This window comes from Gymnoscopelus braueri, assembly GCF_963280865.1.
Source record: "Gymnoscopelus braueri genome assembly, chromosome: 6".
NCBI classification, from domain to species: domain Eukaryota; kingdom Metazoa; phylum Chordata; class Actinopteri; order Myctophiformes; family Myctophidae; genus Gymnoscopelus; species Gymnoscopelus braueri.
This window is the reverse complement of record NC_137607.1, coordinates 35,135,160-35,153,345: the sequence shown is the minus strand read 5'-3', so window position 1 is coordinate 35,153,345 and position 18,186 is coordinate 35,135,160. Positions and strand designations below refer to the sequence as shown.

The following is an 18,186-nucleotide window of genomic DNA, read 5'->3' as shown; positions in this document are numbered from 1 at the left end:
TTTGTGCCACATGTTTAAAATGTTGGACTACCTACAAAAAGACCAGGCCTCGGGTGCTTGTGATCTTTGGTGCCCCACAGGAGGGCCAGGAACCCCAGGTTGGGAAACGCAGATCTAAACCAAAGCACATGAGCCTCATCACTCTGAATGCATGCTTCCTTCAATTGCACCTCATTTTGCCGTCCAACGTCACGCTGAGATGTCATTGTAGACCAAATGCACTAAATGAAAGGGTGATAATTAGGTGATATGTATTTCTTGCATAAATTAGCAGTCCCACTGAAACTCTAAACACGAGCACAGCTGGGTAGAGACACATGCCAAGGCAGTAATAACAAAGTGAGGCAGCTGGTTGTTGTCTCCCACAGTTACAGTACAGCATGTTGAATCCTGAGCCAGAAGATTAAACAGGTGGGAGACTTATAGGAAATTACCCTTCGTGGGTAGATTTTGAGCTCTCACAAATGTCACACAAAACTATGTCATCTCATCACATAAACCTCTAGATTAAACATTTTCAACCTTTTCATCCATGACGTATACGGTTCAACATTTGCCTCTGATGGGAATATTACAAGAAATATTGGTGGTTTTATGTTCTCCTGTCCGAGTCTAATGGTACTACCAATATGATAATTTGTTGCAGTCGGGCGGAGACCTTGTATGTCCAAAACATTCCTATTTTATTATTTTAAAAAACGTTTTAAAGTAGTGAAAATAGCCGATCTACCAGCTGACCACTTTCAACCTGGCGTCCCTAATGTGGGCATGTCATTATACTGTAGTTGGAACATTTTCAAAACTTCAAAATAATTCAAAGGTTTTCAAAAATAGCAGATCTAAAAGCTCACGACGCATCATGATGTGACGTGCTGTGAGATTGTAGATCTGCTCTTGCCATTTCCTGTGCAATTACGTATATAGGGCTTTAGTGGTTAAATGGAATTGAATGCAACTTGTGTTATGTTATTTCTCAGTTTCACTTTGAGAGGATCTGTTGGACTGAGCCATCACATTAGAATTACATTATTTAAACCGAAGCACATTAATACTGTATATGATGTAATTTGTTAGTCGTAATCGTTACAGATAAATTGATCCACAATAGAAAGGTAAAATATTGGCACAAAAGAAGTGTATGTCAGTGGTCAAGGTATATCACAGATTATGCATACTATGGAAATGCTCGTCTTTAGCAAATGGATAGGCTATAGTAGTGAATGTCTCACGAGCCAGCTCAGTATTGTGAAACTAAGCATTCTTACTCTTTAAGTCTGGAAATATTTAGAATAATACAGTGATATCAGCAGGTGAAATGAATTGCCCATCACCTCTGCATTATCCACTACAATAGCTGTAAACATTGTGTTCCTCATATGAACAATATTATAACTAGGCCACTACTGGGGTATGCTTGTTCACTCTTCACCACTTAACCTTTAGATGTGAACATGCAGCTATTATATATGTTAAAATCTTCATCTGAATGACGATTTGTAATCATTTTATCTCAGTACAGTTACCTAGAATAATACACACCCGTAACCATGGTTTCATCAACATATCGCCTTGAGTGAATTAGAGCAACCATTGAATATAGCCTGAATAGAGTCTTAGAGAAAAAAATCTATGCCTAACCCCATGCAGTCCCAATGAAAGACAGCAGTGACGTGTCTCCATTCTGTGTTCAGTATCAAAGGTAATCAATAGAAATATGAACTAGTTATTTGTTGTCTCACAATTTGCTGTTTGAATTTCAATCTGGTTTCAGAATCTGTCATTATACAGATAGATACTTGTCTGCTCTATCTATCTAACAGGAAAGAAGGAATAAAACAAAAAGCTTTAACTAGATTACTAATCCATTGAGGTGGTATATCAAAACAGTGCTCAAACTGATTTTGAAGTTCATATTCACCATGCAACTATCTGGTGTTTGTTTTCCATTGTTGGCACCAAATTAATTTGAGCTAGCATAAATCTTACAGTTTAAAGATGCCTGTAGTTACTACATTAAACATTAGATTCTGGAAGTAGGCTACATCACATTGTCCTTTGGGGCAGCTGTAGCTTAGAGACTCTCTAGAGAGGAAGTCTGGTAAGAGGGTCATCAAGACCATCTGAGCAGTGAAACTGAAACGGAATTTCCCAGTGGGCTTAACAAATGTCGTACCTTGTATCTTGGACAAATCCCGGATGGACTAAAGCCAGGATGATTCCTATCTGCTTAAGATCCAAAAGCAAAGAAGCTATTACAAAGAACTGGTTGCAGAAAAACTGTCCTACTATTAGGCCTATTTGTCAATATTGTGAAACAGTTGCATCTTCTAAAGCAGATGACCTATTCTTTAAGACTCCAAAAAGAGTCCGATAACGGACCAGATCTTGTAATTATTGGTTACATCCCTTTTACTGTATAGGCTACCTCATATCCTATACATTTGTTTCTCTTGTTATTGATATTGAATGTCCCATGACCTCTTTTGTTTGTTTGTTTCTCTGTTTTTCATTTCTTGTCTTTTTTTTACAGTTATAATTTAATTGATCTAAGACCTAACACATTTTGAGTATCCGTAATGTTTTTTGCATTATTCAACAGCCTTTTCCTAAGCACTACATTACCTTATGATCAGTTATCACTCAGACATTTTTATCAAACGCAACTTCCAATTATCTTATTTTATTTTGGTCAGTGTTAAGTTTATGGTAAGGAAACAGACTGTGTGTGTGTGTGTGTGTACGTGTGCGTGTGCGTGTGCGTGTGCGTGTGTGTGTGTGTGTGTGTGTGTGTGTGTGTGTGTGTGTGTGTGTGTGTGAGAGAGAGATTGATATGTTCAGTGGGAGGAGGGGATGAAGTGTCTAGCAGATTCTCTGCAAAGAACCAGTGCAAAGGTTTACAGCACTTTCAATAAAGAGGAATTTACACCTACTCAGGCTTTTGTGTGCAGTGCACCCCAGACAGTTTTTAAGTTGCTTGATTCATTATGTAAATATTTGATATTCATTCGTACAGACATGCACGCTCCAGGTCTGTATAAGCACATTCAACTTCAAACTCCATGTTAGACTCATTGAAAACTCACATCCGACTGATTGTCATTATAATGAAAGGGGTCATTTTCTTCCATTAGTTTTTTCCATTATGTTGATATTTTCTGTAATATGATGTTGCATCAAGGAGAAAGCAAAGTTCATGCATGAAATAAGTATAGTCGAAAAATGATGGTCTCCCCATTCATTAGAAAGACAATATTGGTCACCAGAACCAGGGACGTGAGTGTTAATGAGTCTAACATGGAGACTCTTGCCAGCGGCTCCCAAAGTTTGTATAGAACTATTAAAGTGTGACTAAACGGGGTGGCAATGGCTCAGGGGTAGAGTGGTCGGTAGAGCAGCCGGATAGAAGCCGTGAGGTTTCCAGTTCGATCCCAGGTTCCCCCAGAAGAGTTGCTGTCGAAGTGTCCTTGAGCAAGACGCTGAACCCCTAATTGCTCCCGATGAGCAGGTTGGTGCCTTGCATGGTTTCCTCCGCCATCGGTGTATGAATGGGTGAATGTAATGCACAATCTATGTAAAGCGCTTTGGATAAAAGCGCTATATAAATGCACCATTTACCATTTTTTACCATTTACTAAAGCTGAGCCTCAGTTCTAGAAAGTGTTGATATAAGGATGCTGGGTTACCTTGCACAACTGCTGCCTGGTACATGTGAAATGGAACAAGTCAATACTAAACACTGACGATCAAGAAGACGTAGAGTTTAAATACTCCTTCCATTTGACATTTACTCTAGAGAGTAAATTAAGATGTAGAGTCAAATAAATAAAAAGAAAGAGTGAAAAAAAAACAAGATGCAGAGTGCAAAATAAATTTGATGCAGAGAGTTAGATAAATAAGTCATAAATAAATAATACATACATACATAAATATATATATACATAAATAACAAAGATGCAGACAGAGAGTAAAATAAATAAGAAGATGCTGAGTGCAAAATAAGCACGGATATGCAGACTGCAATTGTCAACTGTTGTAAACAGCCATTTGGAATTTCTTCCTTCTTCTTCCTTCCTTAAGAAAAATTTAAACACTTGAATTCTGTCAATAACTCATTTTCTGGCTCCCTTCTAAATCATAGTATCACCCAAGGGACATCTGTATCAAATGTCATTATTATCTGCCGCCTAACAAATTTGCACACAATTCCCCCTACTACAAGTGGTGGATGTGAAAGGCACCATGTCCTCACCTCAACCAACATGTGGGGACCCCCAAGGGAGCATTTTAGATCCTCTTTCGCTTTACTATTACCATATGTTAATGATATGAAGTCAGCCTGTGATTGTAACCTGTTCCTTTTCTCTGATGATTCAGCTCTATAGTCTCTCATTATAATAAATTAGAGAACTCGGACAATAATCCAACAGTGTCGATGCTCTTTGGGTCAATTCAAAGCTAAAGAAGTCCCCTGGGTTCAGAGTGGTAGTAGGTGACTTTGGAGTTGTGCCTAATTCTAGCCTGTAGGCCAGTGTTATACCAAGCACCACCCCTACCTGCTTGGAATCACGCAGGAGTTACAGCCAAGCAGTGGTGGAAAAAGTAGCTCACTAATTGTAGTCGAGTAAGAAGTAGGCCTACAATATCCAGCCAAGAAAGAAGTGAATAATTCATGCCGCATAACAACTGGAGAGAGTATGGTGATAAAGGTTACCTCAAAGGTCAATCAAATAGATAGAATAATAATAGATAGAATTGCTCTTGAAATATTGGACACTATTTTATTTTCATTAAGCCTGCACACCCTGTGGTGCACTAGTATCCCTATGATCATTAAAAAAATAAGCTACAGACCTCAAAATAAATTAGTGAAATTGATCATTAAACTCCACATCCTCCTCCTGGTCATTGCTAGACTCAAGTGGCTCAGAGTGGAGGAGAGAGTATCACATATTAAAATGTGAGTTGACCACAAGGTCATATCCAAATATCTAGACAATTACCTTTCTACGGTTAGTTATGTGCCAGTATTCCACCAGGGAGTAAGCTTCACAGATTTGTACCATGCAGATTCAAAATCTGTATGGGAAAGGACTAGATATTATACTCTGCAGCAGTTGTGGAATGGGCTAATGCCAACATTAAAGCACCCTCACACAACCCAAACACCAATATATATATATATATATATATATATATATATATATATATATATATATATATATATATATATATAACATTGCAATGTCAACATTGCAAAATAAACATTATGCACTTTCACTGGAAAGGGTTTACAGCAAAGCTTACAGTATTTGTTATTAAGTGTTCCACAGAAATAACAGACTCTGACTGCATTACAATGATCAAAAACAGAGTTAACAGTAACAAAATAAACATTACAATATTTGGACAATTTTGTTGTTTGGCAGAGTAGATGTAATTTCCTGTGCTTTCGTGAATTTTGTGAGTTTGGTACTTTTATCAGGCTTGCTTTACTAGCATTGGAAAATGATGGGTACAATTTCATCCATTAAAACGCCCTGCTCTGTATTCATGGAAAAGGAAAAGAAAAGAAAAATAATAAACTATAGCAAAATAAGCAAAGGAAGCGAAGTAATTAGCAGTATCCATGTGTGTTTTTCTTCTGTAGTGACGAGTCACAAGCCCAAAATAGGGACCCTGAAGTGTTAATGTCAACTGGACTGTATGGACATGTCCATCCTGATTTATTGCTAGCCCAAAATAGCATGCCACAAGGGAGGGGGTGGGGGGGGCATTTCCTGTCAGACATCTTCAGGCAAGTAAATATTTACAAAAGGGCTTATGGCAGTGATACCCAAACTGTAGGCGGGGGCCCACTGGTGGGCCGTGAGGATATTTCAAGTGGACCCCCAAATAATTGGCAAAAGACTACGATAATATAATAACAATATTTTAAAAACGATCATGCCATTTTTATTTAAAACCTTGAAAAATGAGTTTTCATTGTGATACTGATAAATAGGAACTTAAAGTATACTATGTTAGTTCCATTGATCCCAGTCGGGAACACAATCGATTGATCATTAAATCATTCAAATAAACATGCTCTGAAAAAGGCATGAGAGCATGTTAAGTGGTCACATGGGTGGTCCGTGAATGCTTTCAAGATTTGCAAGTGGCCCTGATCCAGAAAGGTTTGGGAACCACTGGCTTATGGTGTCATCATGATGACTCATATGAAGAAAGTCAAGTGGGCTCTCGGCTGTCTGTGTACTTTCATGTGTTACTTACATTTGTGTCCCATGATGACCGGACAACCTCTGTGAGGACACTGCTCTGACGTCAAGACAAGAAAAAAGAACGAGCACGTAGGCGAAAAGTCATTCTACAGTCTCAACTGTATGTTTATACTACTCAAAGCCCCACATCAGAATGTGTTAGGCCGAATAGATTCAATGTAGTCTATACCTTGTGGGGATATCTCCACATTCTCAGTGTAAAATTAATAGTGCGGACTTTACTGTGTTGCTAAATTAAAAGTTTGGCTTTTGTATGGAAAATAACTTATTTGTGGCTCTCTTAAATTAGAATACAGCAGTATGGTGTACAAAAATCAGTTTTACTTTGATTTAAACAGGCTCAAATCCATGTCTAACTCATAACACCATCTGTCAGTCACATACTGTCAGGTCTGGGAGCAAAAGCTTGTTTTATCTGTGCAAGTGAGAGGGAAAAAATATTTCCTCCTTGATCCAGCCATAAATAAAACCAGCAAGGGGCAATGGCATTTGCACAGTGAGTTGCCATACAGTACTAAGCAAGCCTAAGGCTCTCAGAATCAGATTAAAAAGATTCAATTTATTTTGTCCTTGTGACAGTACCAGGTGACTGGTTCACTTTGAAATGTATAATGTATTGCACGGTCCAACAGTCAGATGATTGATATCAAATGTCACATGTAGGCCTATATGTCCATGCATTTGTGCATTTCTTTGACCTTGTTATCTGCCGTGAACATTCTCTTCGAAGCCTTTTCGCTAGGGATATCTTCGGATATTTTCGGATATTTTTGTGTCAATTGTTTCTTTTGGTAGATAGACAGTTAGACAGCTTATTGGATTTCATTTACAGCATCAATCTAGAGAATCTAGAGAATCCAAATGTAAAACACATTGGGGCTGTTAAGCTCTTGACATTTGCTGTCCTGAAAGCCTGGGAGTATTGAATCCCCACTGTGCACAAAAAGAGTCAATACCATCACTGAGCAATTTGTGTTCACTTTGCAAGTTCTCCTTTCAAGTCTATAGAGTCAATTATACTCGTCTATTCTTCTCAACACATGCTGTCCTTTGTAGAAATACCTCAAAATGGACATTGCCTTTCATTTACAAATTAATATTCCATTCACGTTACAAGAATCAAGGGGTTCACAGGGCTCACAGACAGACACCAGGATTAAATGGATTTAATATCAATAACATCATAGACAGATCACTTAATCCTAATAGCTCTGGTTAAAACCGACACGTACAGTTGGAAATCTGTCACAGCTTATCAGCGGGTTAAAATGAAAATGTACATTGATATTCCTTACAGTTGTCAAGGAATATGAAATTATACATGGCTCAGTAACTCAACTGAATGAATTGAATGAACTACCACAAACAATGCAGTTGTTTTACATCAAGGCCCTTTGGGTGACTAGGTTCAATAAGTGGCACAGTGGCATGCATCTACTGTAATGCTACAGTATGTATCTCCTTGGCTTTGTGAGTTGATTTAACCACATGAACCCTATAGTGTCCCTATTTTGGTCATGTCATAATAGGCTAACATTCAGCGAAAATAGGTGAACATTCAGTGTAATTAGCCGAACTGCAAGCTTGTAGATCAGCAATGTTTGACAAAGAGAGAAACATATTTGACCTCCTTCCATTTGGCATTTACTCTAGAATATGCACACCCTATAGTGTCTCTATTCTGGGCATGTCATAATAGGCGAACATTCATTGAAAATCGGCGAACATTCATTGAAAATAGTTGTGTAGATCTGCAATTGTTGGCAAAGAGATTTGGTGGAGGGAAAAAAGGAGGGGACCAAGTATAGACCCCTGGGGGACCCCGGTCAACGAAGTATAGTTTAATTGGTTAAGGATCTGTATTGACATACAGTGTGACTCCCACAGGAAAAGTAATGCTGTTAATTCCTGGCCACCTGGTGCTTGTCTGGACATTTCTCTGATGTGTATGATGAAAAAATGTAATAAATGTCAAAGACCTCTTCATTAGACCTTAACATCTGATAATAAAAGCCGTGCAGCATTCTTGAAAACCAGTATATGCCTTATCGGCACTGCGGCACTGTGTCTTTCCTTCCTTTAAAAAAATGTCAGAGGCAGCTTGTTACTCTTTCATCAACCTTTCTTAAAGTATGCTGTGTATATTTTATTTATGAACATTTTATATTCTGTTTCATTTCTCATGAAAACATTTGATATGAGTTCAAAAGTTAATTGCTAGGTGTGTCCTGTGGGCAGTATTGAACAACCTGATAACGTTACCAGCGTACAGATTAAATCAGTTCCAATACCTGAGACTCCACTCTGCATACTTATGCATGCTTAACCTTTGACGTTCTTATCTTTTTTATCTGACTGGCTCTTATTCTTATCTGCTCTGTTTTTATTATCTGTTCTTGTGTTATTGCCATGGCGACTGTATAAAGGTCTATCCTAGGCTATCCTATCCTATATACCACCTGGCTGGGCCCTAGCAGCAGCCAGCAGACTGTGGGGCTCGTCAATAGCTCGTGAATCTGCATAGACATCATTGTGCTTGTTTGGTGAGACCTCTTGCAATCGGTTTCGAGTTATTTTGGCTTGTTTGAGACCTTTCTTTACACATTCACACTATTTCGATTTATTGCAATCTATGCCTCCCAGAAAGGATGCTGCTGTGGAGAAGTTTGTGATTGTCACTGTACTAAATGATATGTTAAAACAACTTTCTTAGGTCTCATAATGGACTCTACCACAAAGAGAGTGAGTGCTGAGTACAAATCAATGACAATCCTTCTTTAAATCTTTTTAATTTCAAGAACGCCCAGGTTGATATGCATATTACTTAGTATCTCCATACATTTGTTTCACATGTTTTAAACCCATTTTGGGGCGGGAACCCCTATTTGTAACTATACCTTTCAAGACGGGAACCCCTTTTGGGGTTCCTGTTGCTATGTACAGTATATAGCAACATCATCTTTTTGTAATAAAATACATATTTGAAGTTTTTCAGAAAACTTCGGTCAGGATTTAGAAGGCATTTTTAGACTCGGCCTCAGGTCTAAATGGGTTAACTAGAATTTTATGATGGGAGTTAATGAGGCTTGGATGGGCTGAAACCGTGCTCAAATTTGGAGATGACTGACATCATCAATAGGATGTCATCAACACGACAAAAATAGATTATAAAAGCTACATGCAAGTGCATTCATTATCATTACATCTAGGCTCTGCAAGAGAAGCTTTTGGCTACGTCACAGTGGCATCAGTACAAATCATGCAAAGCGCAGAAGAATTTATGCAGGTAGAAAAGGCTTGTGTGACAGAAGCACAAGAAGCTGCAGATTGCATATCACCACATGAAGTCAGAGATCCACATGGGAACCATGCCGTTATTTACCATATCTTGTTATGTTGCACTGTGCTGCAAAGCCAGTTGTTCCACTCGGACAAATCATATTGAATCAGAAATATTTGGCAGTGTAAAAGAAGTATTTTTTTTGTATTTTGAAGCTAGTATTTTGAAGCTGACGAGGACAACAACTACCACTTTATCTACAAAATAATCCACTAGACTAGTAATTCTACAGTGGATACTCATGGGTTTCATGTTGTGAGGGATGATGACACCCCCCCATAACAGATCCTATAGAACTTCAATCACATTAACTGGAGTTAAAAACGTTAATTGCAACCCATAGTGCAGCACTATGCGTTGCACAGTAGTCAAATATTCTCAATGTTCTCAGAGTAGTCAATGTTTTATCCCATGTATGGTTGTTTGATTTTTGTGCTTTAGTCAATGTCTCTGTTTTAAATGTGCTTATTATAAATAAACACACACATACAATAAACACACACATACACATGCACGCGCACACTCGCGCACACACACACACACACACACACACACACACACACACACACACACACACACACACACACACACACACACACACACACACACACACACACACACACACACACACACACACACACACACTATGGATTAGTAGTATTGGCTGCTATCACGAACTTCCGCACTGCACCTAGTATTATCCTTAGGATCAGTATAGGCATGGCCACATTCTTGCTATCCTGGGTGCATTTCACTGTGTAATTAAAATTGATTTGTTTTTAAAACTGCCGAACACCATTAACACATTGGGTGCCAAAACCGTATATATACTTATTTTCAAATACAGCTGTTGAGTGCCAAAACCGTATATATACTTCTTTTCAAATACAGCTGTTGAGTGCCAAAACCGTATATATACTGTTTTTGAAAGAAAAAAAAAAAACAGGAGATATCATTTTTCAAAGATTTAGACTCCAATCCACTTCCTGGTTAACTTACGACTTCAAAAACCTGTATCTCGGCTCCTGTGTACTTTTTTTTTTTACAATGTATTTTTAACTATTTTCAACTGGCTGCAACTATGGAACGGATTACCAAATGTTTTAAAAAAAAATCCCCCGATTGTACGAGACCTCTATGTGTGTAATGAGGGGATCACCGTGAGGACGGTGATCACTGAAAATATTTTGTGACTACTTGAAAAAGGTTAAAAAATGGTTAAAAATCCTGGCACTCAACGTATAATATTTTAATAAACCTCTGGCACCCAATGTGTTAAGAGTTGAATCTGTTGTATTTCGAAACTATGGGATAGTGAATTAATCCTTTGGATTCTTAACAAACTTCACGGGCTGTCACAGCTCCTGAAACTCATTCCAGGGAATATTTAAGGTGATGGTCTGGGTTAAGCCTTTTGCCTCAAAGCCTTCAGTCCAGTGCAGTAGAGCAGCAACAAACATCCATCTTCAATTTCAAAATAAAAGTCATTAATATTGTTTAGTCTTCAAGTGTGTTTCACTTCGAGCCTCCATTCTTTTCTATTTTCCTGATTTTCTTTGCTATCCTGTCGAGTGTGTCCTTGTGAAATTACAGTTAACACAAACACATTTCTTCGTAAGTACAGTAAATAGATTTTTAGCCCCGCTAGCAGCGAGGCTCTAAGGGTTGTCGATGTCTGACTCTGAACATCCACCACTGGTCCTCAAGTAAACAATATAGCAATATAGAAACTACTGGCTGGAATTGCTATGGAACTAGCTGTGAACCTCCATGCACCCCATAGGATGGCCCCTGTTGATTTAACTTTCACACATTTTATTTGACTCTCAACCAAGATATCAAGCTACTTTGAGTACTTGGAAAAGCACTACATAAATTCCAGGTATTATTATTATATCTTGAAAACTACTGCTGGGATTACCATGGAATGTATTGTGCATTCTCATCCTCAATCCTACGCATTTGATCCCACAACCTTTCCTCTAGCACCACCTCCAGCCCATAATATTACAACTTTGATGCAGAATGGCAGATTGAAGGATGAACTCTACTGGCTTTGTTGACAGCCAAGACCTTTTCTCTAGCGCCTCATTCAATGAATATAAAATATATTTGTTTTCCTTTGTCTCCCATCGATAGCCCCATTAGTGAGAGCGTCGGTTCAAACCCCTGGTCTGGTTGGGGGTAAGGAGGAGAACCACCTCTAGGAGCTGCTAACAGGGCTTTTACACTCTTTGTCTTGTTTTGCCGTGTTTGACCGGCAAACATTACTGCATTCATAAAACGCCAAAGTGCATTTAACTTGATCTAGTGTCATCGTGAGGTTGAACTGATTGTCTGTTCGGACACAGAATCTTGGCGAAAGCCCTTCGGAAGCTGCTGTGGCAGAGAGGGTACAGGAATGGGTTGATGGCGGAATTCAGCCACAGAAGCCAGAAGGTGATCTCGTACCAGAACTGCTCCACACATGTACCCCTGCAGGCAGCGCGGACCATCATCAGTAGCGTGTAGGGAGCCCAGCAGATCCCGAAAATGCCAACAAGGATGGCCAGGGATTTGGCAATCTTTTTGTCACGGGAAAGACGAGACTTCTGTGTTCTACGAGCAGTGGCCCCACATGGGACCTTGGGTTGACAAAGCCTGGAAGATTTCCTGCCAGGTGAGATGTCGTTCCTCTGCAGGAAGGCCTGGCTTATGTTAGGCTCCCCACTGGACGAGGGCGTCTGCAGCTCATCATCCTCGTCCTCGATCACAGAAGAAATAGCTGTGTTCTTCTCGCTGGACGACACCTTCCGAGTCTTAATGAAATACACGGACCAGGTGTCCCTGTCCTGTGGCGTCCCTCTGTCTCTTGGAGCTCTTGCAGGGTCCTCCGTGCAGACGGCCCTGCTCTTGTTCCTCCGGTGGATGTTCACGTAGATGCAGAGGTTGAAGAAGGCCACCGAAAAGAACGGCGAGAAGAACTCGACGGTGGAAGCGCTCAGGAGGAAGTACCAGGTGAAGTAGAAGTCGGCGAAACACTCGTCCTCCGGGACGACGCTCTGGCCCACGATCAGCTCCCAGAAGATAATGGCGGGGCCATGGGGCAGGAAGGCCAGCACCCACACTACCACCATCTTGACCACAGCCTGGCGGGTCATGTTTCGCTGTGCTCTGTATTTAACCTGTGGCAAAAACAAAAGGACAAAGTGTTATAGTGCTGGGTAATCGGACTTCAAATCAATATCACGATTATTCCAAACTTTTGCCTCGATTACGATTAGTGAACTTTTTTTTTATCGTGAAAATAGCAGTCACAATGCGACGCGTTGTGAGCTTGTAGATCGGCTATTTTCACAAATTTTGTATGCCACTATTGTACAATGAAGTATAAGACAGGGTTAAGTGGTTAATCAGACTAATCAATTTGATATAAAAACATTTTTATTAATTACCCAGCGCTTTGTGTAATGAACACGCACAGCTTGTAAGCTTATAGATCGGCTATTTTCAGCACACGACACCAACATACAACGAATTAAGCATAAGGGTAGATTGAGAGCAGCACTCCTTAACAGCAGAGCATGAGGAAGAACATCTGTATTCAAGTTCCATCCTGTCATTCTCATCACCATACTCCTTCTCCTTCTGCTCCTTTCAACCTCTCTTCCTATTCAGACTACTCTTTTGTCTCTTTTTTTGTGACCAACTTTTGTATTCGATTTTTGGAAGAGACATTGCACGGCATTTAAACGGTCGCTCCATTCTTTCCTTTGTCCATTTTCTCTCCCTTACCGCAAACACTCTTATAACTGCATAACAAAATCTATCTGTTACTGTCACTTGCTTTGTTGACGAGGATATTGATAATGCGTTCAAATTGTCGTGATAATATCGTTTATCACAATTATTCTTGCCACAATAATCGTGACATGTCATTTTCACATCGTCCCATCCCTAATTGCACCTTTCAAAATTGTGTTACATGGTACACAAAAACAAGAAGCAACAACAGACATTTCAACAATCAACATGAAAGCAAGCCTGATCTCCAAGGGCAGTGTATTCCAAAGTGTTGGAGCTCTGGTACTGAAAGCCAGACCTCCTTTGGTCTTTAAACTGCAAACTTGGCTTTCTAGAAGTGCCTGAGGATCTCAGACAGCGTGTTGGCACACAGGGGGAGAGCAGATCAGATATAAGGCGGAGCAAGACCTATCCTTGTATGTAGCAGGATTTTAAAGTAAATTCTAAAAGGGATTGGGAGCCAGTATAGAGAAGCTAAAATGGGTGCGATGTGGTCAGTTTCTTAGGTGATAAAATGGGGATTGAATGACTTTCCTGATATGATGATGTTCAAAGTTAAGATCGGGATCAAAGGTGACACCTAGGTTCTTAACAGTGGGCTTGAGATTTGTGGTTAATGGTAATCAAACAAAACACTTAACAACTGTTTACAAGAAGGGTTATGTGACTCAAAATGTTTCTCTGCTGGTCAAAAGCAATAATAATACATCAAAGATGCTTACTTTCAATAATAATACATCAAAGATGCTTACTTTCAATGCAGGTAACAGCAATGTTAATATAGTCTTGAATAATTCCATCCCCAATACATTTTTCAACCAATGTTGACAGCCTGAATTTGGCACCTGAATTTCCCCGGCGGGATCAATAAAGCACTAAGCATAGTGTGTGTGTGTGTGTGTGTGTGTGTGTGTGTGTGTGTGTGTGTGTGTGTGTGTGTGTGTGTGTGTGTGTGTGTGTGTGTGTGTGCGTGCGTGCGTGCGTGCGTGCGTGCGTGTGTGTGTGTGAGAGAGCTTACTGCTCTGGTGACAGACAGGAAGCGGTCATAACTAATGAGGACTATGTTGTAGACAGAGGCAGTGCAGATCAGGTAGTCCATAATCAGCCACAGCTTGCACAGTCCTCTGCCCAGCATCCAGCGGCCTGTCAGGACGTAGGGGATGTACACAGGGATACAGAAAGCACCTGCAGACAGCAGTGGAAAGTAACTTAGTACATTTACTCATGTACTGTGCTTATAAGTGCAATTTTAGGTACTTTTACTTGAATATCTCCATTCTCCATCCCGTACTAATTCCACTAAATCTCAATGGCAGTTATTGTAACTTTTTCCTCCACTACAGTTGTTTGACATTAGTTAGTTACTTTGCAGATTTATAGACAGTGGTGTGTTCTAGGTTATTAGACTGTATAAGCTTTTTCCCCAAAAAATCTGCACGGCGTATACAGCGTAACACGGTAGAACACACCACTAGATTTAGATTATTAATACAAAACATTCAATAATTGATAAATGATGAGGAGCTACCCAGCAGAAAATAATGTAATTAAAATCAGCCTCACCTTCACCAGTGATGCAATACTAATTAGTAGGCTTTTATGGTTGGTAACGTCTAAGTAGGCCTATTTTGATGCCAATACTTTGTACTTTCACTCAACATTTTGAATGCAGGGCTGCACTTTTAAATAATTCAGTTACTTAGAACCTATGCAGTGTTTTCAAACCATTATCTTGGTAAAACTGAGGAAATAAGAACAGCCAATAACTGGTGGCTTCATGATTACAGGCTATTATGGGCTAATAATATATCCAGTCATAGGAAAGACATTGGAAGGGGTCGATGTCCAATTGAGTTTATAGTTTAGATCAGTGGTTCTCAACATGTGGGTCGGGACCCCACATGATTTCGGGGGGGTCCCCAGTCAGATTATGGCATCAAAAGTAATCAACGAACTATACTATAAAAACTGGTCAAACCTTGACCAAATTGTCAAATAATATAAGAAAGAGGCAAAAAATAAAATAATAGACGATCTACAAGCTCAGTTGCAAGGCTTTGATGAGCTTGTAGAATGTAGATCTGCTATTTTCACAATATCTATCTGTTGCGGCATCTAAATCGAATGCCTCAACTCCTACATTCCAAATGCTTATCAGGGGGTCCTCAGTTCAAATAATATCTGATCAGTTTGGGGGGTCACGGCCTGAAAAGGTTGAGAACCACTGGTTTAGATGCACACACACACAGTCACAGAGAGGCGCAAACAAAATGAACTCACCCACAAGAAAATCAGACACAGCGAGGTTGAGGAAAAAGAAGTTACTTTGATTCCTCAGGGTCTTGTCCACGACAAAAGCCATGATCACCAGAGCGTTGCCTGCCACGATGACCACGTTCAGGAGGATCATGAGCCCCGCCAGGATCACCAGCAGGTAACCCGGCAGCTCGGCTCCAGTTGCGGTTCGACCTGCTGCTGCTCCATTGTTATAGTCCGCTGGAGTTGAGTTGACGCTCCAGTTGTTAAAACCCCAAACGTCCGTCGCACCCGGTTCCATTTCCGAACCCGTTTATAACACGTGCGGTTGATTCCACAACAAGTCCATTATACACGAGATCCATCGATTTATGCGGCGCGACGGTTCGTTACGTAGCACTAAAGTGAGAGGTGAATGAGACATTGAGAACCATGATAAAAAAAAACGTGGAGCGTTTTTCCGAAATCTCAGTCTGGGTGGAAAGACCACGGAATCACGGATCCTTTCCTTAATCTCGTGGTGTCCGTTCTGCGTGCGCACGGCTGGATGCGCCTTTTCCGCAGAGCGCACAGACTATAGGCTACTAGACAATGGTGGAAAAAGTAGGCTACTCAAAAAAAAATTACTTAAGTAAAAGTACCAAAAGTAAAGTACTCATTAGGCAGAATATGTCCCATTTCAAGTTTTCAAATGTATAAAAATCTTTTGAAAATAGCCGAAATGTATATAGGGCTGAAGTGGTTAATATTTGTTTTGTATTAATAATCTCAACAAAAAGTAACATAAAGCTGTAAAATAATTGCAGTGGAGTAAAAAGTACAATATTTGGCTCTAGTAAAAGAAACTAAAACGAAAACAAAAACCACAAAATTGGATTTAAAGGGTTAGTTCAGATTTTTTGAGTATTTTCTGTAGGAAATACATTAATGTAGTGGTTGCAAAGGTATTAATTGATTGCCCGAGTCCCGTGGTCAGAGTTATGGTCCGGTTCTGATAAATATGAAGTAGTTCCGGTAGATTAGTAGATTTGGTGGGGGCCGCTCATTAAAAAACTAGGGTCATTTGTATTGTTGACCTATTTCTACCATATAGAGCAGGTTTCGTTCAATTTCGACCCCTCTGTCACATGGTACTAATGTTTGTGTCCAGAATCACTGCGCCACTCACGCACAGAATATATGACAAAAAAAATAGTACCATGTGTAGCAGTATGGGCGTGGGTTCCCACGCTGCCATCCTCCGCCCACTCATCAGTGGGCTGATTGACAACAGTATTAAGGCAACGCACCCTCAAACTCAGTTAGCTGTCTGTCTGTCTTCACACTGGTCCACTACATGTTCAGGCTGGCCTGTTGGGCTCTCCTGTCGGTTACTGCATCGCGCACCAGCGCAGGTATGTCTCTCCGTCTTGCTGTTTATGCAACTGTCTTGTACTGTGTGGCGCATGGTCGTGAACTTGACCATGACCGTTTGTGTCATTTGTAGCCTCGGTGTGTTTATCCACCTCGTCGGCGTTTTACGCCCAGTCCGGTGTTGGCTTCACGCTGCACAACGGGTACGTTGGTGGTCCTTCCTCTCCACATTATAACCAATTAATTCTATGTCATAGCGGCACTATAATATCATGGCCTTTATATTACTACAGTTATTCCTACCGGTGTCCGCCGCTGCAAGCGGGCCATCAGGGCTTCCGCCTTTGCTGCATAGCGGTACGTCACTGTGTGTTTCTCTGCTCCTGTCTTAGTGAACATTAGTATTATAAATTGGTAGAGTGACACGGCCACTTATCGTTTCAGGCACTGTGATACCACCTGCTGCTCTGCTGCTTTTTGATTCATCCACGCCTGTATTACAACCCCTTCCTATTGACGCTCCTCGCTGAGGTTCTCCTCTCCCCGTTTCTAAACGGCGTGGACCAACTGGCTCAGCTGAGCGTACACCCTCATACGGGTTTAGACTAGAGTATTACTTCCCGACGCAAATGTCCCCGCTCCGGCTCTCAGCCAGCCTTATTGTTCATTTGTTTATTATTTAGCGTTATTGCCTTTTCTGTTTATTTGCTTATTCTGTGTATTTGTTTATTATTACTTATTTGGTTATCTGCTTTTGTTTATTTGTTTATTATTACTTAGTTTGTTATTTGTTTATTACTTTTGTTATTTGTTTATTTTGTTTATTTAGTGCTTTATGATTATTGTTTCTTTTGGGTGAGACTAGGCCTACAGACGGCATTCCATTATAATATAATAATATATATACGATATAGTAAATATATATATATTATACATAGCTCCCCTAATCCAAGTCCAATGTTAAACTATAATTGTCCGACACCACTAAAACCTACTCTCCGTCTTGCAGGCCTTTTGCTGGGGACCTCTCGGTGTGTGGAAGCAGGTGGCGGCCGCCCAGTCGGGTTGTGGTAACCCCCCCCCCTTTGCTGTGCTTTGAGTGTGAAACCGTGTGCTGTGCCGGGGTGCCCTTCCTCTGGGTCGGTCGGCCTGCTCCTCCTCCTCCTTCCCCCCCAG

General features: G+C 40.3%; 1 protein-coding gene across 2 annotated transcripts; it reads right to left on the bottom strand.

Moving 5' to 3' along the window:
* Positions 1-9,033: 9,033 nt before the first annotated feature.
* LOC308087318 (histamine H3 receptor) lies at positions 9,034-16,205 on the bottom strand. Of its 2 annotated transcripts, XR_013933315.1 has the most exons (4): positions 15,682-16,205; positions 14,420-14,586; positions 10,190-12,782; positions 9,034-10,082 (listed from the first exon to the last, which is right to left on the bottom strand). XR_013933315.1 is itself a non-coding variant. In XM_080431094.1 (3 exons), exons 1-3 carry the CDS (start codon positions 15,956-15,958, stop codon positions 11,916-11,918), a joined length of 1,311 nt encoding a protein of 436 aa, XP_080287220.1. In that variant the 5' UTR covers positions 15,959-16,205; the 3' UTR covers positions 9,034-11,915. The 2 variants fall into 2 exon arrangements, 1 of the variants encoding a protein (XP_080287220.1); XM_080431094.1 differs by having other exon boundaries at positions 9,034-12,782.
* Between the last annotated feature and the right edge of the window lie 1,981 nt (positions 16,206-18,186).